The 25,451-nt window shown below is 55.6% G+C and overlaps 1 protein-coding gene across 2 annotated transcripts; it reads left to right on the top strand.

Annotated features, from left to right (window-relative positions):
* Window positions 1-1,094: 1,094 nt before the first annotated feature.
* haspin (histone H3 associated protein kinase) lies at window positions 1,095-25,439 on the top strand. 2 transcript variants are annotated; one of them, XM_031903727.1, is made up of 16 exons: window positions 1,095-1,447; window positions 6,920-7,051; window positions 10,067-10,187; window positions 11,591-12,529; window positions 12,815-13,585; window positions 13,732-13,933; window positions 14,014-14,120; window positions 17,798-18,004; window positions 18,122-18,207; window positions 19,585-19,647; window positions 20,015-20,106; window positions 21,961-22,034; window positions 22,735-22,823; window positions 22,914-23,056; window positions 23,146-23,248; window positions 24,905-25,439. In XM_031903727.1, exons 1-16 carry the CDS (start codon window positions 1,230-1,232, stop codon window positions 25,107-25,109), a joined length of 3,552 nt encoding a protein of 1,183 aa, XP_031759587.1. In that variant the 5' UTR covers window positions 1,095-1,229; the 3' UTR covers window positions 25,110-25,439. The 2 variants fall into 2 exon arrangements, with proteins under 2 accessions (XP_031759587.1, XP_031759586.1); XM_031903726.1 differs by having other exon boundaries at window positions 11,591-13,585.
* The last annotated feature ends 12 nt before the right edge of the window (window positions 25,440-25,451 follow it).

Below are 25,451 nucleotides of genomic sequence, written 5' to 3'. Positions count from 1 at the left end.
AAGGGGCGCTGCTATTGGCCCATTGCCTGTATGAGGCAGCAGCACTGACACTGGGTAAGGGGTGAGTAAGGGGCACTGCTATTGGCCCATTGCCTGTATGAGGCAGCAGCACTGACACTGGGTAGGGGGTGAGTAAGGGGCGCTGCTATTGGCCCATTGCCTGTATGAGGCAGCAGCACTGACACTGGGTAAGGGGGTGAGTAAGGGGCGCTGCTATTGGCCCATTGCCTGTATGAGGCAGCAGCACTGACACTGGGTAGGGGGTGAGTAAGGGGCGCTGCTATTGGCCCATTGCCTGTATGAGGCAGCAGCACTGACACTGGGTAAGGGGTGAGTAAGGGGCGCTGCTATTGGCCCATTGCCTGTATGAGGCAGCAGCACTGACACTGGGTAAGGGGTGAGTAAGGGGCGCTGCTATTGGCCCATTGCCTGTATGAGGCAGCAGCACTGACACTGGGTAAGGGGTGAGTAAGGGGCGCTGCTATTGGCCCATTGCCTGTATGAGGCAGCAGCACTGACACTGGGTAAGGGGTGAGTAAGGGGCGCTGCTATTGGCCCATTGCCTGTATGAGGCAGCAGCACTGACACTGGGTAGGGGGTGAGTAAGGGGCGCTGCTATTGGCCCATTGCCTGTATGAGGCACTGTCAGTGGTAGAATAGTGACAGGAATTATTATAAAGAGCAGCCAATTGCTTTCCCGCTCTGTTCCCGCTCAGGCACGAATTTCTTTTACACCCCAAACAAATACGGCTTCTCCTACATTACACCCAGTAGGAACATAATTTCTCCAACTATAACGGCTTCTCTATGGGACAACTTGTATTCAATGGTACCCGCCTTAGTACCAAATAAAATCGCGTCCAGTACTTAGTACCAATGCCCGACAGAAATATGGCGTCAGCCTTACCAGCCGCAAGCTATTGGAGCTTTGTGTCACATGACCAGTCGCAAGCTATAGGAGCTTTGTGTCACATGACCAGCCGCAAGCTATAGGAGCTTTGTGTCACATGACATTTGACCAGTCACTGGCCCTGTAAAGGGAGACGCCCCTAAAGAAGGCGGGCAGCGCTCTCAGTGACGTTGGGGGAACATGAGGGGGAAGTCAGGTGACTCGGGCGGGAAGTTTGAATGCTGCCAGAAAGCGGAAGCGGCTGTAAAGATCCGCGGTTGAGGGAAACACGGCAACGGGCCGGAACCGGAATAGTGTGTGCCAGTCAGTGTGGGCATGTATGTGCCGGGTGCCGGCAGTCATGGCATGTAAACCCCTGCGCAGCCAGGGAGCGGTGCTGAGAACATACGGGCGCTTACGGACCGTTCGTAGGATTCAGACCCAGACCTGGCTCTCACCTGCCGACCAGAAGCACCTGTTCTCTAGCTCCTCCTCCCTCCTGTCATCTTCCCAGGAGCCTTCCTCTTCCTGTGACCCCGACTTCAGCCCCCCGAAACAGTGAGTGCCCCCCCAGTCCCCTGAGGCACCCCCAGTCCCCTGAGGCACCCCCAGTCCCCTGAGGCACCCCCCAGTCCCCTGAGGCACCCCCCAGTCCCCTGAGGCACCCCCAGTCCCCTGAGGCACCCCCCTGTATCAGTCCCCTGAGGCACCCCCCTGTATCAGTCCCCTGGGCACCCCCCTGTATCAGTCCCCTGAGGCACCCCCCCTGTATCAGTCCCCTGAGGCACCCCCCTGTATCAGTCCCCTGAGGCACCCCCCCTGTATCAGTCCCCTGAAGGCCACCCCCTGTATCAGTCCCCTGAGGCAACCCCCCTGTAATCAGTCCCCTGAGGCACCCCCCCTGTATCAGTCCCCTGAGGCACCCCCTGTATCACCCTGAGGCACCCCCCTGTATCAGTCCCCTGAGGGCACCCCCCTGTATCAGTCCCCCTGAGGCTACCCCCCTGTATCAGTCCCCTGAGGCACCCCCCCTGTATCAGTCCCCTGGGCACCCCCCCTGTATCAGTCCCCTGAGGCACCCCCCTTGTATCAGTCCCCTGAGGCACCCTTGTATCAGCCCCTGAGGCCCCCCTGTATCAGTCCCCTGAGGCACCCCCCTGTATCAGTCCCCTGAGGCACCCCCCCCTGTATCAGTCCCCTGAGGCACCCCCCTTGTATCAGTCCCCTGAGGCACCCCCCTGTATCAGTCCCCTGAGGCACCCCCCTGTATCCAGTCCCCTGAGGGCACCCCCCCTGTATCAGTCCCCTGAGGCACCCCCCTTGTATCAGTCCCCTGAGGCACCCCCCTGTATCAGTCCCCTGAGGCACCCCCCCTGTATCAGTCCCCTGAGGCACCCCCCCTGTATCAGTCCCCTGAGGCACCCCCCCTGTATCAGTCCCCTGAGGCACCCCCCTTGTATCAGTCCCCCCCTGAGGCACCCCCTGTATCAGTCCCCTGAGGCACCCCCCTGTATCAGTCCCCTGAGGCACCCCCCTGTATCAGTCCCCTGAGGCACCCCCCCTTGTATCAGTCCCCTGAGGCACCCCCCCTGTATCAGTCCCCTGAGGCACCCCCCTTGTATCAGTCCCCCTGAGGCACCCCCCTGTATCAGTCCCCTGAGGCACCCCCCTGTATCAGTCCCCTGAGGCACCCCCTGTATCAGTCCCCTGAGGCACCCCCCTGTATCAGTCCCCTGAGGCACCCCCCTGTATCAGTCCCCTGAGGCACCCCCCTGTATCAGTCCCCTGAGGCACCCCCCCTGTATCAGTCCCCTGAGGCACCCCCTGTATCAGTCCCTGAGGCACCCCCCCCTGTATCAGTCCCCTGAGGCACCCCCCCTGTATCAGTCCCCTGAGGCACCCCCCTGTATCAGTCCCCTGAGGCACCCCCCCCTGTATCAGTCCCCTGAGGCACCCCCCCTGTATCAGTCCCCTGAGGCACCCCCCTGTATCAGTCCCCTGAGGCACCCCCCTGTATCAGTCCCCTGAGGCACCCCCCTGTATCAGTCCCCTGAGGCACCCCCCTGTATCAGTCCCCTGAGGCACCCCCCTGTATCAGTCCCCTGAGGCACCCCCCTTGTATCAGTCCCCTGAGGCACCCCCCTGTATCAGTCCCCTGAGGCACCCCCCTGTATCAGTCCCTGAGGCACCCCCTGTATCAGTCCCCTGAGGCACCCCCCTGTTATCAGTCCCTGAGGCACCCCCTGTATCAGTCCCCTGAGGCACCCCCCTGTATCAGTCCCCTGAGGCACCCCCCTGTATCAGTCCCCTGAGGCACCCCCCTGTATCAGTCCCCTGAGGCACCCCCCTGTATCAGTCCCCTGAGGCACCCCCCCTGTATCAGTCCCCTGAGGCCAACCCCCCTGTATCAGTCCCCTGAGGCACCCCCCCTGTATCAGTCCCCTGAGGCACCCCCCTGTATCAGTCCCCTGAGGCACCCCCCTGTATCAGTCCCCTGAGGCAACCCCCCTGTATCAGTCCCCTGAGGCACCCCCCTGTATCAGTCCCCTGAGGCACCCCCCCTGTATCAGTCCCCTGAGGCACCCCCCTGTATCAGTCCCCTGAGGCACCCCCTGTATCAGTCCCCTGAGGCACCCCCCTGTATCAGTCCCCTGAGGCACCCCCCTGTATCAGTCCCCTGAGGCACCCCCCTGTATCAGTCCCTGAGGCACCCCCCTGTATCAGTCCCCTGAGGCACCCCCCTGTATCAGTCCCCTGAGGCACCCCCCCTGTATCAGTCCCCTGAGGCACCCCGGTATCAGTCTGAGACCCCCCTGTATCAGTCCCCTGAGGCACCCCCCTGTATCAGTCCCCTGAGGCACCCCCCTGTATCAGTCCCCTGAGGCACCCCCCCTGTATCAGTCCCCCTGAGGCACCCCCCTTGTATCAGTCCCCTGAGGCACCCCCCCTGTATCAGTCCCCTGAGGCACCCCCCCTGTATCAGTCCCCTGAGGCACCCCCCCTGTATCAGTCCCCTGAGGCACCCCCTGTATCAGTCCCCTGAGGCACCCCCCCTGTATCAGTCCCCTGAGGCACCCCCCTGTATCAGTCCCCTGAGGCACCCCCCTGTATCAGTCCCCTGAGGCACCCCCCTGTATCAGTCCCCTGAGGCACCCCCCCTGTATCAGTCCCCTGAGGCACCCCCCTGTATCAGTCCCCTGAGGCAACCCCCCCCTGTATCAGTCCCCTGAGGCACCCCCCCTGTATCAGTCCCCTGAGGCACCCCCCTGTATCAGTCCCCTGAGGCACCCCCCCTGTATCAGTCCCCTGAGGCACCCCCCTGTATCAGTCCCCTGAGGCACCCCCCTGTATCAGTCCCCTGAGGCACCCCCCTGTATCAGTCCCCTGAGGCACCCCCCCTGTATCAGTCCCCTGAGGCACCCCCCCTGTATCAGTCCCCTGAGGCACCCCCCTGTATCAGTCCCCTGAGGCACCCCCCTGTATCAGTCCCCTGAGGCACCCCCCCTGTATCGGTCCCCTGAGGCACCCCCCCTGTATCGGTCCCCTGAGGCACCCCCCCTGTATCGGTCCCCTGAGGCACCCCCCCTGTATCGGTCCCCTGAGGCACCCCCCCCTGTATCGGTCCCTGAGGCACCCCCCCCTGTATCGGTCCCCTGAGGCACCCCCCCTGTATCGGTCCCCTGAGGCACCCCCCCTGTATCGGTCCCCTGAGGCACCCCCCCTGTATCGGTCCCCTGAGGCACCCCCCCCTGTATCGGTCCCCTGAGGCACCCCCCCCTGTATCGGTCCCCTGAGGCACCCCCCCCTGTATCGGTCCCCTGAGGCACCCCCCCTGTATCGGTCCCCTGAGGCACCCCCCCCTGTATCGGTCCCCTGAGGCACCCCCCCCTGTATCGGTCCCCTGAGGCACCCCCCCTGTATCGGTCCCCTGAGGCACCCCCCCTGTATCGGTCCCCTGAGGCACCCCCCCCTGTATCGGTCCCCTGAGGCACCCCCCCCTGTATCGGTCCCCTGAGGCACCCCCCCTGTATCGGTCCCCTGAGGCACCCCCCCCTGTATCGGTCCCCTGAGGCACCCCCCTGTATCGGTCCCCTGAGGCACCCCCCCTGTATCGGTACCCTGAGGCACCCCCCTGTATCGGTATCGGTACCCCTGAGGCACCCCCCCCTGTTCGGTATCGGTACCCTGAGGCAACCCCCCCCTGTATCGGTATCGTACCCTGAGGCACCCCCCCCTGTATCGGTTATCGGTACCCTGAGGCACCCCCCCTGTATCGGTATCGGTACCCCTGAGGCACCCCCCCCCTGTATCGGTATCGGTACCCTGAGGCCCCCCCCCTGTATCGGTAATCGGTACCCTGAGGCACCCCCCCCCCCTGTAACTGTATCGGTACCCTGAGGTACCCCCCTGTAACTGTATCGGTACCCTAAGACTGGGGGGTATATAGGAATTGTGGGTAGGTACGGATATGGAAATGGGATAGAGACCTTAGAATGTAAGCTCACTGGGGCAGGGACTGATGGGAATGTGATAGGGACCTTAGATTGTAAGCTCACTGGGGCAGGGACGAATGGGATAGGGACCTTAGATTGTAAGCTCACTGGGGCAGGGACTGATGGGAATGTGATAGGGACCTTAGATTGTAAGCTCACTGGGGCAGGGACTGATGGGAATGGGATAGGGACCTTAGATTGTAAGCTCACTGGGGCAGGGACTGATGGGAATGGGATAGGGACCTTAGATTGTAAGCTCACTGGGGCAGGGCCTGATGGGATAGGGACCTTAGATTGTAAGCTCACTGGGGCAGGAACTGATGGGAATGTGATAGGGACCTTAGATTGTAAGCTCACTGGGGCAGGGACTGATGGGAATGGGATAGGGCCCTTAGATTGTAAGCTCACTGGGGCAGGGGCTGATGGGAATGTGATAGGGACCTTAGATTGTAAGCTCACTGGGGCAGGGGCTGATGGGAATGGGATAGGGACCTTAGATTGTAAGCTCACTGGGGCAGGGACTGATGGGATAGGGACCTTAGATTGTAAGCTCACTGGGGCAGGGGCTGATGGGAATGTGATAGGGACCTTAGATTGTAAGCTCACTGGGGCAGGGGCTGATGGGAATGTGATAGGGACCTTAGATTGTAAGCTCACTGGGGCAGGGGCTGATGGAATGGGATAGGGACCTTAGATTGTAAGCTCACTGGGGCAGGGACTGATGGGATAGGGACCTTAGATTGTAAGCTCACTGGGGCAGGGACTGATGGGAATGGGATAGGGACCTTAGATTGTAAGCTCACTGGGGCAGGGGCTGATGGGAATGGGATAGGGACCTTAGATTGTAAGCTCACTGGGGCAGGGACTGATGGGAATGTGATAGGGACCTTAGAGTGTAAGCTCACTGGGGCAGGGACTGATGGGAATGGGATAGGGACCTTAGATTGTAAGCTCACTGGGGCAGGGACTGATGGGAATGGGATAGGGACCTTAGATTGTAAGCTCACTGGGGCAGGGACTGATGGGAATGGGATAGGGACCTTAGATTGTAAGCTCACTGGGGCAGGGGCTGATGGGAATGGGATAGGGACCTTAGATTGTAAGCTCACTGGGGCAGGGACTGATGGGAATGGGATAGGGACCTTAGAGTGTAAGCTCACTGGGGCAGGGACTGATGGGAATGGGATAGGGACCTTAGATTGTAAGCTCACTGGGGCAGGGGCTGATGGGAATGGGATAGGGACCTTAGATTGTAAGCTCACTGGGGCAGGGGCTGATTGGAATGGGACCTTAGATTGTAAGCTCACTGGGACAGGGATGATGGCAAAGAATACCAACCGTTGCCCCGCCCCCTTACGGAGCTCTCCTCTCTCTTAGACTGGGAAGAACCCAAAGGGGAAAGAACCACAGGGCAGTTAATGGGTGGGACTAATCAGGAATCAAATGGGCGTGTCTTGGGAAGGGCTGCGGGTTATTGTTTCCCTTTTCCCCATATTGTGGGGGTGACTGATCCCCTGTACCCCTTCTCCCCCCTCAGCCATAGAGCCAGAGGCAAAGCTCCTCCCAGCAAGAAAGCAGCGGAGCCGGCCTACAGGAAGCGCAAGAAAAAGGGGCGGAGCAATGTCGGTGCCGATGTGCAGGAGAAAGAGAATGGGCCCCCTTCTGAAAGGTGAGTGTCACTGAAACTGCATTGGTACCACTGGTACTGTCACTCCTAATGGGCTCGGTACCACTGGTACTGTCACTCCTAATGGGCTCGGTACCACTGGTACTGTCACTCCTAATGGGCTCGGTACCACTGGTACTGTCACTCCTAATGGGCTCGGTACCACTGGTACTGTCACTCCTAATGGGCTCGGTACCACTGGTACTGTCACTCCTAATGGGCTCGGTACCACTGGTACTGTCACTCCTAATGGGCTCGGTACCACTGGTACTGTCACTCCTAATGGGCTCGGTACCACTGGTACTGTCACTCCTAATGGGCTCGGTACCACTGGTACTGTCACTTCCTAATGGGCTCGGTACCACTGGTACTGTCACTCCTAATGGGCTCGGTACCACTGGTACTGTCACTCCTAATGGGCTCGGTACCACTGGTACTGTCACTCCTAATGGGCTCGGTACCACTGGTACTGTCACTCCTAATGGGCTCGGTACCACTGGTACTGTCACTCCTAATGGGCTCGGTACCACTGGTACTGTCACTCCTAATGGGCTCGGTATTACTGGTACTGTCACTCCTAATGGGCTCGGTACCACTGGTACTGTCACTCCTAATGGGCTCGGTACCACTGGTACTGTCACTCCTAATGGGCTCGGTACCACTGGTACTGTCACTCCTAATGGGCTCGGTACCACTGGTACTGTCACTCCTAATGGGCTCGGTACCACTGGTACTGCTGTATTTCTGTCTGGTCATTCTGTGCCACGTAGGGCCCCATTCCCTGTATGGCCATTGGGTGATTATATAGCATTGTAGCCTTATATATAGGGATCCTACCCCCCCTTATATATTTATATATAGTGATCCTACCCCCCCTTATATATTTATATATAGTGACCCCCCCCTTACATATTTATATATAGTGACCCCCCCCTTATATATTTATATATAGTGATCCTACCCCCCCTTATATATTTATATATAGTGATCCTACCCCCCCTTATATATTTATATATAGTGACCCCCCCTTACATATTTATATATAGTGACCCCCCCCTTATATATTTATATATAGTGATCCTACCCCCCCTTATATATTTATATATAGTGATCCTACCCCCCCTTATATATTTATATATAGTGATCCTACCCCCCTTATATATTTATATATAGTTATATTTATATATAACTGCCCCCCCCCCCCAGTGTAACCAATCCCAACTGGGCCAGCCTTTCCCCATAACTGAGCCCATTCCCTTTATCAGCTTAGTCGCTCTTCCCTGTACTTTCTCTATTTCATTACTGCCCCCCCTTATATATTTATATATAGTGCCCCCCCCTTAACTGCCCCCCCCCCCAGTGTAACCAATCCCAACTGGGCCAGCCTTTCCCCATAACTGAGCCCATTCCCTTTATCAGCTTAGTCGCTCTTCCCTGTACTTTCTCTATTTCATTACTGCCCCCCCTTATATATTTATATATAGTGACCCCCCCTTAACTGCCCCCCAGTGTAACCAATCCCAACTGGGCCAGCCTTTCCCCATAACTGAGCCATTCCCTTTATCAGCTTAGTCGCTCTTCCCTGTACTTTCTCTATTTCATTACTGCCCCCCCCTTATATATTTATATATAGTGACCCCCCCTTAACTGAACCCCCCCCCCCCCCCCCCCCCCAGTGTAACCAATCCCAACTGGGCCAGCCTTTCCCCATAACTGAGCCCATTCCCTTTATCAGCTTAGTCGCTCTTCCCTGTACTTTCTCTATTTCATTACTGCCCCCCCCTTATATATTTATATATAGTGACCCCCCCCTTAACTGCCCCCCCCCCCCCCCCCAGTGTAACCAATCCCAACTGGGCCAGCCTTTCCCCATAACTGAGCCCATTCCCTTTATCAGCTTAGTCGCTCTTCCCTGTACTTTCTCTATTTCATTACTGCCCCCCCTTATATATTTATATATAGTGACCCCCCCTTAACTGCCCCCCCCCCAGTGTAACCAATCCCAACTGGGCCAGCCTTTCCCCATAACTGAGCCCATTCCCTTTATCAGCTTAGTCGCTCTTCCCTGTACTTTCTCTATTTCATTACTGCCCCCCTTATATATTTATATATAGTGACCCCCCCCTTAACTGCCCCTTCCCCCCAGTGTAACCAATCCCAACTGGGCCAGCCTTTCCCCATAACTGAGCCCATTCCCTTTATCAGCTTAGTCGCTCTTCCCTGTACTTTCTCTATTTCATTACTGCCCCCCCTTATATATTTATATATAGTGACCCCCCTTAACTGCCCCCCCCCCCAGTGTAACCAATCCCAACTGGGCCAGCCTTTCCCCATAACTGAGCCCATTCCCTTTATCAGCTTAGTCGCTCTTCCCTGTACTTTCTCTATTTCATTACTGCCCCCCCTTATATATTTATATATAGTGACCCCCCCTTAACTGAACCCCCCCCCAGTGTAACCAATCCCAACTGGGCCAGCCTTTCCCCATAACTGAGCCCATTCCCTTTATCAGCTTAGTCGCTCTTCCCTGTACTTTCTCTATTTCATTACTACCCCCCCTTATATATTTATATATAGTGACCCCCCCTTAACTGCCCCTTCCCCAGTGTAACCAATCCCAACTGGGCCAGCCTTTCCCCATAACTGAGCCCATTCCCTTTATCAGCTTAGTCGCTCTTCCCTGTACTTTCTCTATTTCATTACTGCCCCCCCTTATATATTTATATATAGTGACCCCCCCTTAACTGCCCCCCCCAGTGTAACCAATCCCAACTGGGCCAGCCTTTCCCCATAACTGAGCCCATTCCCTTTATCAGCTTAGTCGCTCTTCCCTGTACTTTCTCTATTTCATTACTGCCCCCCCTTATATATTTATATATAGTGACCCCCCCTTAACTGCCCCTTCCCTTCCCTTCCCCAGTGTAACCAATCCCAACTGGGCCAGCCAACCCTTGGATGGTTATGTATACATACTGTATGTTACTGCTAGTAACTGCCTCCTCCTCTCTCGTATCCTAGGAAACCGGCTTCCTCACTCACTATCTCAACGCCTTTTAGAAAGTTTGTGACTGTTCGTCGTAAAGCACCAACTCGGTGTAATTCAGTTAAGCGTGGGAGGAGAACCCAAGCCAAGAATAAGGTAAAACTGTAGAAGAATATTAATTTGCTTTATTCCTATAACCCAGAATCAAGAGCTCAGCTCCAGCATTTGTGCTGTTCCTGTAAACTGCTCCACCCACTGCCTCACTTACAGACTTTTCTAAGGTGTCATCAGTGTGTTTTAGCCCCACTCCCTATTTGAGTTATCTAACTCACAATGCACTGGTACAGTTACTTCAGAATGATTTAGGATCCTAAATACAGTGAGAGGCAGAAGAAGTGGCACCCCAAATGCATGATATACAGTTAGAGGCAGAAGTAGTGGCACCCCAAATGCATGATATACAGTTAGAGGCAGAGGGTAGTGGCACCCCAAATGCATTAGATACAGTGAGAAGCAGAGGGTAGTGGCACCCCAAATGCATGAAATGCAGTGAGAGGCAGAAGTAGTGGCACCCCAAATGCATGAAATACAGTGAGAGGCAGTGGGAACTGGTTAACTGGTAAAATAATGACATTACCACAGCGGAACCTAATAGTAAGAGGAGACCTGAACAAAACTCATAGTTGTATTTAGACAAGCGTCTGTGCCGGCCCAACCCACAAATCTTATCAAAATGTTTTAATTCCACCAATTTGACTGATTTTACAAAAAATGAGCCAATTTATATAGTCGTGCAGTGAAGAGTGCTCCGACTTGTATGTGGGATTAACCAGTTACAGCACAGAAGCGCAAGCTCCTCGGGTTAGGGCTGCCAAGGCCACATTCTGGAGAGGGAGGAGGACTGGTTCAAAAGAGGCGTAAAGAAGCCATATATGTGAAAATGACTAGGGGTGCGAGGTCTATTGTCTGCCATGCAGTTTGGCACCTCTCCCTGGAAGGGTTAATAACTCCTCATAGCGCCACTCAATACCATACAGCAACCCCTTTCCCCCATGCTGGTTGTGTTAAGCAGATAATGCTGATTGGGGAACATCCCAGGGTATTTGTATGTATGTGCGGCTTTAGGCAGCTAGTCAGCGGCTAGTCATTGCTTGACTATAAGGACTAGTGGAGCCATCTAATAACAGGACCTTAGTCCTTGCACCATGTGAGCTTGCTATTGGAATTGCTGTCTCTAAGGCAGGGATGCCCAACCAGAGGCTCAGGGGCAACATGATGCTCACCACCCCCTTTGATGTTGCTCCCAGTGGCCTCGGAACAGGTCTTCATTCTTGAATTTCTAACTTGGAGGCAAAAAGACCATGGGTTCTACCCAACAGTCTGCCAATCCACATAGGGGCCACACAATAACCAATTACAGCCTTTTTTGGTCAGCCCCAGGAACTATTTTCATGCTTGTGTTGCACCCCAACTTTTTTTTTTTTTTATATTTTAATGTCGCTGACGGGTAAAAGTGTTGGGGACCCCTGCTCTAAGGTGTTTGTGTATTTCCTCTGCAGGCGGAGCACACTATCATCTCTTCTGACTCCACCTGTGACTTTGATCTGTCCCGCCCCTTCCTGAGAAAGAAGAGGAAGCTGTGCCCAGACATTGGTAGTATTCTGCGCTCCCCCACAGAGATAAGCCACAGCCCTCTCCAGAAATCCCCCCTGCTCTCTAGCACCCCGTCTGTGCTACTCAGGGCGGGGGTAGGGAGGCAGAAGCCCCTGTGTGAGACTTTGGAGGAGAGCGTAGTGAGGAGCTGCCCTGCAGTTAAGGATCAGCTGGAAACGTTCAACACCAGGCAAGAAGATTTTGAACCAATAAGAAGCAGCAGGAGGGCCACACATGCACAACATCTGACACGTGGCCAATGTGCTAAAGACAGTGGGACTGATACCAGAAACGTTCCAGACTTTATAAGTATAAGCTCCCAGTCAGACCAGAGAGGTCTCCCATGGAACCACACAGGAGCAAGGCCTTCTGGGAATGGATCTTGCCTCCTTCTTTCCTCTTTTGCACCCGTCACAATTTCTTCTTCTGTGTCCCAGTCTGTTATCTGCCTGGATGAGGACCACCATAAGGGCCTCCCCCCGGGGCCACGTAGTAGTCATGTTTTATGCTTGAGTTCAGAACTCTTCTCAGAGGATGATTTTAACAGCGAGGCAGGGGGGCATGGGGATTGTGGGGCTAGTGACCACTTCCTGCAGGAGGAGACTGTACATGAGCAGCCATTGGTGGACCCGGCTCCTGTGCTGTCCTTCATGGGTGTCCCTTTGGGTGCAAGGTCCATCAAAAGAATGCAGCCGTTTGTGAGATTAAATTCTGACTTGGTGACACAATATTTCCAAAGCAGAAACGGATCTTCCATTTCTGCACTGGCAGGTAACCGGGCAGAACACCATATTGTGGTACCAATGTGCCAGGTGTTTAACCATTCAATGGTACCACCAGGAGAGGCTGGGGAGAGGTCTCAAGGCCAAAGCCATAACCATGCAATGGTGCCACCAGGAGAGGCTGGGGAGAGGTCCCAAGGCCAAACCCATAACCATGCAATGGCACCACCAGGAGAGGCTGAGGAGAGGTCTCAAGGCCAAACCCATAACCATGCAATGGCACCACCAGGAGAGGCTGGGGAGAGGTCCCAAGGCCAAAGCCATAACCATGCAATGGTACCACCAGCAGAGGCTGGGGAGAAGTCCCATGGCCAAAGCCATAACCATGCAATGGCACCACCAGCAGAGGCTGGGGAGAGGTCTCAAGGCCAAACCCATAACCGTGCAAGGAGCCAGGAGCCCAGTACCTGCTCATGGCGAGACTTATCCATCAGAGAAATGCAGCCAGTCTTGCGTCTGGACCCCAACTCCATGACAAAATGTTTCCTCCAAAATGGAAGCGAGACCAAGGAGAACCTTCCCACAGATGCGGAGCTAACCTGGGGCGGGCAGTGCCAGCAGAACAGGCACCCAGAGACCTCAATTCTACTTGCAGATGATGAGGCAGATACTTGCTGCCCTAAAGGCGGTGCCGAGATATCACAGCATCGGGCCAATAACCATCCAGCCAGGCTGCAGTGCCACAACTCTAACCATACAACTACCAAGGGCTGGGCCCATCCTCCTACAGGTTCTTCTGTTGGCCCCTTGCAGCCGGTGGTGCGCCTTGACCCAAGTTCCGTGCCAAAGTACTTTCTGCAGAGGAGCACTGTGGCCTTGGATCCCCACAGTGAGGGACACCTACCCACAGATCCAAGTGGCAGGAAGTTACACAAGAGGTTGTGCGCTTCCCCTTTATTAGAGTCCATAACCAAAACCCCAAATCTGGCAGATAGTCACATTGAAATAAAAGTGCAGAGCTGCAGAACCCGTGCTCAGGAGACTGTAGGTACTGGGAGGAAAGTCTGCATCAGCGGCTTCAGTGCCAAAAGGTGGGGAAATCGCCTCAAGAAAACAAGGGCACAGCAGCAGCTCTCCTTCCGAGACAGCAGCGACTTGTCCCTACGCGCGTTTAAGGAGGTAATTAGAGTTATCTGTATGGGCGGGATCATGGCCTGGTGGGAGAACGCTATGGGCAGATAAAGGGGGGTAGGTGGAAATATTGGGGTAACTGTCACCCTGCTATAGTTACCCAAATAACATGTTGTACTGGTTTCTCTCATTAGCTGGATCCCTCGCTGGCTGCGGCACAGTCCCCTTCTTCTCTCCTCCTTTCTTCTTCTCTCTGGAACTCCTCCTTCATGAACTCCTCGGCTGTAATGAATATGAGTCTGTCCCCAGGAACGTCGGGCCCAAGGGACCCCCAGAGGGAACGACGGCATTGGCTTCGCCTGCGAGCGGCGCTCTCCCTGCACCGCAAGAAGAAAGGTTCTGCCTCTTTTCCAGTTCTGGTGCCCAATGGGCCAGTGTATCTGTGTGTAACCTTTAGCCCTGCTCTGTTCCCACAGTACAAGCCACTGAGCCACTGATCCACCCCCCAGAGAGAAGCCTTCACTTTGCTCTGTACTCACCGCAGAGTCTCAATGCCTCTCTGACGTTACAGACCTCATCTCTGGTACCATGAACACCATTTCTGCTTTATAATTAAGCTGAATGTTTTGTCTATCATTCCCCCGATCCAATATGCCTCATACCCTTGATTTCCCCAATTGCCCTGATCCTCATTCCACCATATCTCCCTGTTCCCGATTCAGATTTTCCTCCTTATCTGCATTATCCTGGTTCCCTATCCGCCCAATCCACATTCTCTTGGTTCCTCCCATTCTCCTGATCCACATTCCTCTGGTTCCTCCCATTCTCCTGATCCACATTCCTCTGGTTCCTCCCATTCTCCTGATCCACATTCCTCTGGTTCCTCCCATTCTCCTGATCCACATTCTCCTTTTTCCTTATGGTAATTCTCCGGGTTCCCCCATTTTCCTTATGGTAACTCTACTTGTTCCCCTCAGTCCCATTAAACACATTCCCCCATTTGCCCTATCCACATCCTCTTGGTTCCTCCCAGTCTGATCCACATCCTCCAGGTTACCATTCTCTTGGTTCCCCCATTCCCCGTATCCGCCATTCTCCTGGTTCCCCCATTTTCCATATGGTAGTGTCCCTGGTCCCCCCTTGCCCCCGTTCCCCTTAAACACATTCTCCATATTTATGTTCCCATTCCCCTAGACACCATACTGAGTAAACCCATAGCTGCGGTTTTGTTACTGTTCGTTCTCCCCCCCCCCCCCCCGTATCCATGTTCCCGTTCCCCTAGACACCATACTGAGTAAACCCATAGCTGCAGTTGTGATACTGTCCGATCTCCTCCCCCCCCCCCCATATCCATGTTCCCGTTCCCCTAGACACCATACTGAGTAAACCCATAGCTGCGGTTGTGTTACTGTTCCTTCTTCCCCCCCCCCCCTCCCCCCGTATCCATGTTCCCGTTCCCCTAGACACCATACTGAGTAAACCCATAGCTGCGGATGTGTTACTGTCCCATCTCCCCCCCCCCCCCCCGTATCCATGTTCCCGTTCCCCTAGACGCCATACTGAGTAAAGCCATAGCTGCGGATGTGTTACTGTCCCATCTCCCCCCCCCCCCCCCCCCCGTATCCATGTTCCCGTTCTCCTAGACACCATACTGAGTAAAGCCATAGCTGCGGTTGTGTTACTGTCCCATCTCCCCGTATCCATGTTCCCGTTCCCCTAGACACCATACTGAGTAAACCCATAGCTACGGATGTGATACTGTCCCTTCTCCTCCCCCCCCCCCCCCTATCCATGTTCCCGTTCCCCTAGACACCATACTGAGTAAACCCATAGCTACGGATGTGATACTGTCCCTTCTCCTCCCCCCCCCCCCCCCCTATCCATGTTCCCGTTCCCCTAGACACCATACTGAGTAAACCCATAGCTACGGATGTGATACTGTCCCTTCTCCCCCCCCCCCCCCGTATCCATGTTCCCGTTCCCCTAGACACCATACTGAGTAAACCCATAGCTGCGAATGTGTTACTGTCCCATCTCCCCCCCCGCCCCCCCCGTATCCATGTTCCCATTCCCCTAGACACCATACTGAGTAAACCCATAGCTGCGGATGTGATACTGTCCCTTCTCCCCCCCCCCCCGTATCCATGTTCCCGTTCCCCTAGACACCATACTGAGTAAACCCATAGCTGCGGATGTGATACTGTCCCATCTCCCCCCCCCGTATCCATGTTCCCGTTCCCCTAGACACCATACTGAGTAAACCCATAGCTGCAGATGTGATACTGTCCCTTCTCCCCCCCCCCCGTATCCATGTTCCCGTTCCCCTAGACACCATACTGAGTAAACCCATAGCTGCGGATGTGATACTGTCCCATCTCCCCCCCCCCCCCCCCGTATCCATGTTCCCGCTCCCCTAGACACCATACTGAGTAAACCCATAGCTGCGGATGTGATACTGTCCCTTCTCCCCCCCCCCCCCCCGTATCCATGTTCCCGTTCCCCTAGACACCATACTGAGTAAACCCATAGCTGCGGATGTGATACTGTCCCATCTCCCCCCCCCCCCCCCCGTATCCATGTTCCCGCTCCCCTAGACACCATACTGAGTAAACCCATAGCTGCGGATGTGATACTGTCCCTTCTCCCCCCCCCCCCGTATCCATGTTCCCGTTCCCCTAGACACCATACTGAGTAAACCCATAGCTGCGAATGTGTTACTGTCCCATCTCCCCCCCCGCCCCCCCGTATCCATGTTCCCGTTCCCCTAGACACCATACTGAGTAAACCCATAGCTGCGGATGTGATACTGTCCCATCTCCCCCCCCCCCCCGTATCCATGTTCCCGCTCCCCTAGACACCATACTGAGTAAACCCATAGCTGCGGATGTGATACTGTCCCTTCTCCCCCCCCCCCCCCGTATCCATGTTCCCGTTCCCCTAGACACCATACTGAGTAAACCCATAGCTGCGAATGTGTTACTGTCCCATCTCCCCCCCCGCCCCCCCGTATCCATGTTCCCGTTCCCCTAGACACCATACTGAGTAAACCCATAGCTGCGGATGTGATACTGTCCCATCTCCCCCCCCGTATCCATGTTCCCGCTCCCCTAGACACCATACTGAGTAAACCCATAGCTGCGGATGTGATACTGTCCCATCTCCCCCCCCCCCCCCCCGTATCCATGTTCCCGCTCCCCTAGACACCATACTGAGTAAACCCATAGCTGCGGATGTGATACTGTCCCTTCTCCCCCCCCCCCCCCCCCGTATCCATGTTCCCGTTCCCCTAGACACCATACTGAGTAAACCCATAGCTGCGAATGTGTTACTGTCCCATCTCCCCCCCCGCCCCCCCCGTATCCATGTTCCCGTTCCCCTAGACACCATACTGAGTAAACCCATAGCTGCGGATGTGATACTGTCCCATCTCCCCCCCCCGTATCCATGTTCCCGTTCCCCTAGACACCATACTGAGTAAACCCATAGCTGCAGATGTGATACTGTCCCTTCTCCCCCCCCCGTATCCATGTTCCCGTTCCCCTAGACACCATACTGAGTAAACCCATAGCTGCGGATGTGATACTGTCCCTTCTCCCCCCCCGTATCCATGTTCCCGTTCCCCTAGACACCATACTGAGTAAACCCATAGCTGCAGATGTGATACTGTCCCTTCTCCCCCCCCCGTATCCATGTTCCCGTTCCCCTAGACACCATACTGAGTAAACCCATAGCTGCGAATGTGTTACTGTCCCATCTCCCCCCCCGCCCCCCCCGTATCTATGTTCCCGTTCCCCTAGACACCATACTGATTAAACCCATAGCTGCGGATGTGATACTGTCCCTTCTCCCCCCCCGTATCCATGTTCCCGTTCCCCTAGACACCATACTGAGTAAACCCATAGCTGCGGATGTGATACTGTCCCTTCTCCCCCCCCGTATCCATGTTCCCGTTCCCCTAGACACCATACTGAGTAAACCCATAGCTGCGGATGTGATACTGTCCCTTCTCCCCCCCCCGTATCCATGTTCCCGTTCCCCTAGACACCATACTGATTAAACCCATAGCTGCGGATGTGATACTGTCCCTTCTCCCCCCCCCCGTATCCATGTTCCCGTTCCCCTAGACACCATACTGAGTAAACCCATAGCTGCGGATGTGATACTGTCCCTTCTCCCCCCCCGTATCCATGTTCCCGTTCCCCTAGACACCATACTGAGTAAACCCATAGCTGCGGATGTGATACTGTCCCTTCTCCCCAGCTTTTGCTCTCCTCGCGGTGCGCTTCTGCCGGCGCCGATGACCTTAGCGACGCAGAGAAGGTGTATTTGGAGTGCCAGCAAGATGGGCCAATCCCGTTCAGCAGTTGCCTAACCCAAGCCCAGCTTGCCTGTAGCCAGAAGATTGGGGAAGGGGCATATGGAGAAGTGTTCAGGACATTCAGGGGGGAGCTGCAGGTAGCCCTCAAGGTAGCCAACTTCTCTCAATAACAATTCCCAGTATAACTGGTGGGGATTCTGCGTGTTTGTTCAGCCAGTGGTGCCTTTCTTTATTCCCAACTCCATGTTCTCTATTCTATTTGCCAGGTCATCCCCATCGAGGGCACGCACAGGGTTAATGGGGAGGAGCAGAAATGTTTCTCTGAAATTCTTCCAGAAATTATCATCTCTAAGTGAGTAATGTGCCATTGTCTGTGCAGTTCTGTGTACTCACTCCTATTATAAGGGATACTGTACCCCCTACTGTAAATGGTAAGGATATTAGCAGTCACTGAGGGGTTCTGTGCCCCCCATATAAAGGCACAAGGCTGCAGGCTGAGTTATACAGGGAACTCTGAGTATCACTCATGTATTATAAGGGATAATGTACCCCCTACTGTAAATGATAAGGATATTAGCAGTCACTGAGGGGTTCTGTGCCCCCCATATAAAGGCACAAGGCTGCAGGCTGAGTTATACAGGGAACTCTGAGTATCACTCATGTATTATAAGGGATAATGTACCCCCTACTGTAAATGATAAGGATATTAGCAGTCACTGAGGGGTTCTGTGCCCCCCATATAAAGGCACAAGGCTGCAGGCTGAGTTATACAGGGAACTCTGAGTATCACTCATGTATTATAAGGGATAATGTACCCCCTACTGTAAATGATAAGGATATTAGCAGTCACTGAGGGGTTCTGTGCCCCCCATATAAAGGCACAAGGCTGCAGGCTGAGTTATACAGGGAACTCTGAGTATCACTCATGTATTATAAGGGATAATGTACCCTGGCTACCATGGCTAGCCACCTTGGCCCAGGGATGAGATCTGACTGGCCAGTGGGTACTACCATGTCTAGCCACCTTGGCCCAGGGATGAGATCTGACTGGCCAGTGGGTACTACCATGGCTAGCCACCTTGGCCCAGGTATGAGATCTGACCGCCCAGTGGGTACTACCGTGGCTAGCCACCTTGGCCCAGGTATGAGATCTGACTGGCCAGTGGGTACTACCGTGGCTAGCCAGCTTGGCCCAGGTATGAGATCTGACTGGCCAGTGGGTACTATCGTGGCTAGCCACCTTGGCCCAGGTATGAGATCTGACTGGCCAGTGGGTACTACCGTGGCTAGCCAGCTTGGCCCAGGTATGAGATCTGACTGGCCAGTGGGTACTATCGTGGCTAGCCAGCTTGGCCCAGGTATGAGATCTGACTGGCCAGTGGGTACTACCATGGCTAGCCACCTTGGCCCAGGTATGAGATCTGACTGGCCAGTGGGTACTACCATGGCTAGCCAGCTTTGCCCAGGTATGAGATCTGACTGGCCAGTGGGTACTACCATGGCTAGCCAGCTTGGCCCAGGTATGAGATCTGACTGGCCAGTGGGTACTACCATGGCTAGCCAGCTTTGCCCAGGTATGAGATCTGACTGGCCAGTGGGTACTACCATGGCTAGCCAGCTTGGCCCAGGTATGAGACTGGCCACCTTGGGTTCTAGGTTTCTGGGGTTCCTGGATTATTGGGGGGTAAGGACAGTGATATAAACCTGTTATATTTCTCTTCCCACCCAGAGAGCTGAGTTTGCTGAATGAAGGGAAAGAGAATAGAACCAATGGCTTTATCAGCCTGCACTCGTGAGTCCTGCCCCCCCCCCCCCCCGGCCCAACTGCCCCTCCTTGTGCCATGGTGTCCTTTATTAACCCTTTATTTGTTTCCTTGTCTGTTTCTCTCTTCCCCTGTCTCCTCTCAGCCCCGCCTTCTTTTTATCTGCCCCACCTTCTTTTTCTCTCTTTGCCCTGCCAGCCACAGCCCCTCCCTGCCAGGTACCCCGTCCCTCTTCTCTCCCATCCGCATTGCCCCACCCACTTCTCCCTCTAATCCTGTCTCTATTCCCCCCTCCGTTGTGCCGAGCTCCAGCCCCGCCTCCTTCCTCACTTTCTGGCCCCCTGTTTCCCACCTGTGCTGCTCCCCCACCTAACTGAGTGCAGTTTCTGTTGGTAGGGCCCATTGTGTGAAGGGGTGCTACCCCCCAGAGCTGCTCCGTGCTTGGGACCAGTTCGCAGAAGAGAAGGGGACAGAGAATGAGAGGCCTGGTAAGCAAAGCTACCTACCCTCCCCTGCCTTCTGCCCCTGTTACATACCCTTCCCTGCCTTCTGCCCCTGTTACATACCCTCCCCTGCCTTCTGCTGCCCCTGTTACATACCCTTCTCTGCCTTCTGCCCCTGTTACATACCCTCCCCTGCCTTCTGCTGCCCCTGTTACATACCCTCCCCTGCCTTCTGCTGCCCCTGTTACATACCCTCCCCTGCTTTCTGCTGCCCCTGTTACATACCCTCCCCTGCCTTCTGCTGCCCCTGTTACATACCCTCCCCTGCCTTCTGCTGCCCCTGTTACATACCCTCCCCTGCCTTCTGCTGCCCCTGTTACATACCCTCCCCTGCCTTCTGCTGCCCCTGTTACATACCCTCCCCTGCCTTCTGCTGCCCCTGTTACATACCCTCCCCTGCCTTCTGCTGCCCCTGTTACATACCCTCCCCTGCCTTCTGCTGCCCCTGTTACATACCCTCCCCTGCCTTCTGCTGCCCATGTTACATACCCTCCCCTGCCTTCTGCTGCCCATGTTACATACCCTCCCCTGCCTTCTGCTGTCCCTGTTACATACCCTCCCCTGCCTTCTGCTGCCCCTGTTACATACCCTCCCCTGCCTTCTGCTGCCCCTGTTACATACCCTCCCCTGCCTTCTGCTGCCCCTGTTACATACCCTCCCCTGCCTTCTGCTGCCCCTGTTACATACCTTCCCCTGCCTTCTGCCCCTGTTACATACCCTCCCCTGCCTTCTGCTGCCCCTGTTACATACCTTCCCCTGCCTTCTGCTGCCCCTGTTACATACCTTCCCCTGCCTTCTGCTGTCCCTGTTACATACCCTCCCCTGCCTTCTGCTGCCCCTGTTACATACCTTCCCCTGCCTTCTGCTGCCCCTGTTACATACCCTCCCCTGCCTTCTGCTGCCCCTGTTACATACCCTCCCCTGCCTTCTGCTGCCCCTGTTACATACCCTCCCCTGCCTTCTGCCCCTGTTACATACCCTCCCCTGCCTTCTGCTGCCCCTGTTACATACCCTCCCCTGCCTTCTGCCCATGTTACATACCCTCCCCTGCCTTCTGCCCCTGTTACATACCCTCCCCTGCCTTCTGCTGCCCCTGTTACATACCTTCCCCTGCCTTCTGCCCCTGTTACATACCCTCCCCTGCCTTCTGCTGCCCCTGTTACATACCCTTCCCTGCCTTCTGCCCCTGTTACATACCCTCCCCTGCCTTCTGCTGCCCCTGTTACATACCCTCCCCTGCCTTCTGCTGCCCCTGTTACATACCCTCCCCTGCCTTCTGCTGCCCCTGTTACATACCCTCCCCTGCCTTCTGCTGCCCCTGTTACATACCCTCCCCTGCCTTCTGCTGCCCCTGTTACATACCCTCCCCTGCCTTCTGCTGCCTCTGTTACATACCCTGCCTTCTGCCCCTGCTACATACCCTCTCCTGCCTTCTGCCCCTGTTACATACACTCCCCCTGCCTTCTGCCCCTGCGACATACACTCCCCCTGCCTTCTGCCCCTGCGACATACCCTCTCCTGCCTTCTGCTGCCCCTGTTACATACCCTCCCCTGCCTTCTGCTGCCCCTGTTACATACCCTCCCCTGCCTTCTGCTGCCCCTGTTACATACCCTCCCCTGCCTTCTGCTGCCCCTGTTACATACCCTCCCCTGCCTTCTGCTGCCCCTGTTACATACCCTCCCCTGCCTTCTGCTGCCCCTGTTACATGCCCTCCCCTGCCTTCTGCTGCCCCTGCTACATACGTACTCTTGGTTTACTTGCCCCCTACTTTGCTTATTTCCCCCCATGCCTGCTGCTGTCCCTTCTGTCTCCCATTTTGTCCTTTCTGTGCATTTCAGACATGTTCAGCCACGAGCAGCTTTTTATGATTCTGGAATTTGAATTTGGAGGAACTGATCTTGAAAACTGCCAGGTAAATGCCCCTCGCTACAGGGGTAACTTTGTGCTTAGTACAGGGGATCCCCATACTTCTGTATGTTCCATGGGTGGGAGTCCCTATTGCCTGTACAGACAGAATATACATGATGGTATGTTCCATGGGTGGGAGGCAGTCCCTATTGGCTGTACAGACAGGATATACATGATGGTATGTTCCATGGGTGGGAGGGGGTCCCTATTGCCTGTACAGACAGAGGATATACATGATGGGATGTTCCATGGGTGGGAGGGGGTCCCTATTGCCTGTACAGACAGAGGATATACATGATGGTATGTTCCATGGGTGGGAGGGAGGTCCCTATTGGCTGTACAGACAGGGGATATACATGATGGTATGTTCCATGGGTGGGAGGGGGTCCCTATTGCCTGTACAGACAGAGGATATACATGATGGGATGTTCCATGGGTGGGAAGGGGGGTCCCTATTGGCTGTACAGACCGAGGGTATACATGATGGTATGTTCCGTGGGAGGGAGGTCCCTATTGGCTGTACAGACAGAGGATATACATGATGGTATGTTCCATGGGTGGGAGGGAGGTCCCTATTGGCTGTACAGACAGGGGATATACATGATGGTATGTTCCATGGGTGGGAGGGAGGTCCCTATTGGCTGTACAGACAGAGAATATAGATAGCCAACACTGCCCCACACTATGGTGTCTGTACCCCACAGCTCCCCTCGGTGGCGGTGGCGCGCAGTGTATTACATCAGGTGACTGTGGCATTGGCTGTTGCAGAAGAGGAGCTGAGATTTGAGCATCGGTGAGTGAGATTACTTACTGCCCCCCCCCCCCCCCTTCCTTAGTGCCAGACCCTTCAGAGGCTGTAAGTCTGATTTGCCCCTTCCCTTAGAGATCTGCACTGGGGCAATTTGTTAATAGAGACGTGTTCCTCCCCGACTATAACTGCCTCTCTGCACGGAGATCCTATCACCATCCCCACGTCCGGGGTTCAAGTCAAGATTATCGACTACACACTGTCTCGCCTTGATAAAGGTATGTGGCCATGGGGGTACGGCCCTTACAATGGGGGGGCATATGTCTATCCAAACTGCCCCAGCACTGTGCCTATTGGTCTCTCACAGATGGACTCACAGTGTTCTGTGACCTCTCTGCGGATGAGGAGCTCTTTCTCGGTGAGGGGGATTTGCAGTTTGACATCTATCGGGCAATGAGAGAAGAAAACAAGTAAGTCGTAGCCTTATTGTGGTGGGGGGGGGGGGGGGGCTCGGGGCTCTGCCTTTGTATTGTCTAGTATTGTTCATATAGCACCAGGATGTAGCCATGAAGGGGAGGAGAGAGGGAGGGGTTAGGGATGAAGGGGAGGAGAGAGGGAGGGGTTAGGGATGAAGGGGAGGAGAGAGGGAGGGGTTAGGGATGAAGGGGAGGAGAGAGGGAGGGGTTAGGGATGAAGGGGAGGAGAGAGGGAGGGGTTAGGGATGAAGGGGAGGAGAGAGGGAGGGGTTAGGGATGAAGGGGAGGAGAGAGGGAGGGGTTAGGGATGAAGGGGAGGAGAGAGGGAGGGGTTGGGGAGGAGAGGGGGAGGAGTTGGGGATGAAGGGGAGGAGAGGGGGAGGAGTTGGGGATGAAGGGGAGGAGAGGGGGAGGAGTTGGGGATGAAGGGAGGAGAGGGGGAGGAGTTGGGGATGAAGGGGAGGAGAGGGGGAGGAGTTGGGGATGAAGGGGAGGAGAGGGGGAGGAGTTGGGGATGAAGGGGAGGAGGGGGAGGAGTTGGGGATGAAGGGAGGAGAGGGGGAGGAGTTGGGGAGGAGAGGGGAGGAGTTGGGGATGAAGGGGAGGAGAGGGGAGGAGTTGGGGATGAAGGGGAGGAGAGGGGGAGGAGTTGGGGATGAAGGGGAGGAGAGGGGGAGGAGTTGGGGATGAAGGGGAGGAGAGGGGGAGGAGCTGGGGATGAAGGGGAGGAGAGGGGGAGGAGCTGGGGATGAAGGGGAGGAGAGGGGGAGGAGCTGGGATGAAGGGGAGGAGAGGGGAGGAGCTGGGGATGAAGGGGAGGAGAGGGGAGGAGCTGGGGATGAAGGGGAGGAGAGGGGGAGGAGCTGGGGATGAAGGGGAGGAGAGGGGGAGGAGCTGGGGATGAAGGGGAGGAGAGGGGGAGGAGCTGGGGATGAAGGGGAGGAGAGGGGGAGGAGCTGGGGATGAAGGGGAGGAGAGGGGGAGGAGCTGGGGATGAAGGGGAGGAGAGGGGGAGGAGCTGGGGAGGAAGGGGAGGAGAGGGGGAGGAGCTGGGGAGGAAGGGGAGGAGCTGGGGAGGAGAGGGGGAGGAGCTGGGGAGGAGAGGGGGAGGAGCTGGGGAGGAGCTGGGGAGGAAGGGGAGGAGAGGGGGAGGAGCTGGGGAGGAAGGGGAGGAGAGGGGGAGGAGCTGGGGAGGAAGGGGAGGAGCTGGGGGAGAGGGGAGGAGCTGGGGATGAAGGGGAGGAGCTGGGGATGAAGGGGAGGAGAGGGGGAGGAGCTGGGGATGAAGGGGAGGAGCTGGGGATGAAGGGGAGGAGAGGGGGAGGAGCTGGGGATGAAGGGGAGGAGCTGGGGAGGAGCTGGGGATGAAGGGGAGGAGAGGGGGAGGAGCTGGGGATGAAGGGGAGGAGCTGGGGATGAGGGGGAGGAGCTGGGGATGAAGGGGAGGAGAGGGGAGGAGCTGGGGATGAAGGGGAGGAGAGGGGGAGGAGCTGGGGATGAAGGGGAGGAGTTGGGGAGCGGTTGGGGATGAAGGGCAAGAAGGCGTGCTGGTCACTGTATCCCACCTGTGCTGTGCATATAAGGGGGGGCGTTTCCCTGATTGTATTTGGCATAGACGCCTTCTGATTGGCTGCTCACTGTTCCCTGCAGGAATGCCTGGTCAGCCTATGGGCCGCACTCCAACGTCCTGTGGTTGCACTACCTGGCCGACAAGCTGCTCTCGGCTGTGCGCTACACCAGGAAGCCAAGCTCCGCCCCTCAGCGCCGGGAGCTCCGAAAGCTGCAAGATCTGCGCAGAGAAATCCGCAAATTTGGTTCTGCTGGAGAAGTGTTGGGCAGTAAGCTCTTCCGCTAGTGACCAATAGGCTTCATGGTGTGATGGGATTGGCTACAGGGGACCCATTCTTCAGGTGCTGCTGGGAAATCTGTACTTCCATTTGCTTTTATTATTGGGACCCTATCACTGATAAATATGCGTTATATGTGTATTTCCTTTTATTCTCTTTATATATTACTAGCCATAAGGGAGAAGGGACAGGCCCATATACCCACCCTTATAGCTGAATGTGAACTTGCCCACTGCCCAAAGGGAACAGCAGGGGGCGCTCCTGTCATGCATGGCAATAACTATGTGAACTGCAAACGTCCTCATTAGCGCTCTTAATAAAAACCAATTAGAAACAATCAGCCTCTGACC

The sequence above is a fragment of the Xenopus tropicalis genome, chromosome 6 (assembly GCF_000004195.4).
Source record: "Xenopus tropicalis strain Nigerian chromosome 6, UCB_Xtro_10.0, whole genome shotgun sequence".
NCBI lineage: Eukaryota > Metazoa > Chordata > Amphibia > Anura > Pipidae > Xenopus > Xenopus tropicalis.
The sequence above is the reverse complement of the archived record's forward strand: the minus strand, read 5'-3'. Positions and strand labels throughout refer to the sequence as shown.

What these genes read in the sequence shown, in the direction of transcription:
- haspin (XM_031903726.1), top strand. Translation starts at nt 1,230, where the DNA reads ATGTGCCGGGTGCCGGCAGTCATGGCATGTAAACCCCTGCGCAGCCAG. An exon ending in GACTTCAGCCCCCCGAAACA is followed by an intron (nt 1,448 to 6,919) that starts GTGAGTGCCCCC and finishes CTCCCCCCTCAG; the next exon opens with CCATAGAGCCAGAGGCAAAG. An exon ending in GGCTTTATCAGCCTGCACTC is followed by an intron (nt 19,648 to 20,014) that starts GTGAGTCCTGCC and finishes TTCTGTTGGTAG; the next exon opens with GGCCCATTGTGTGAAGGGGT.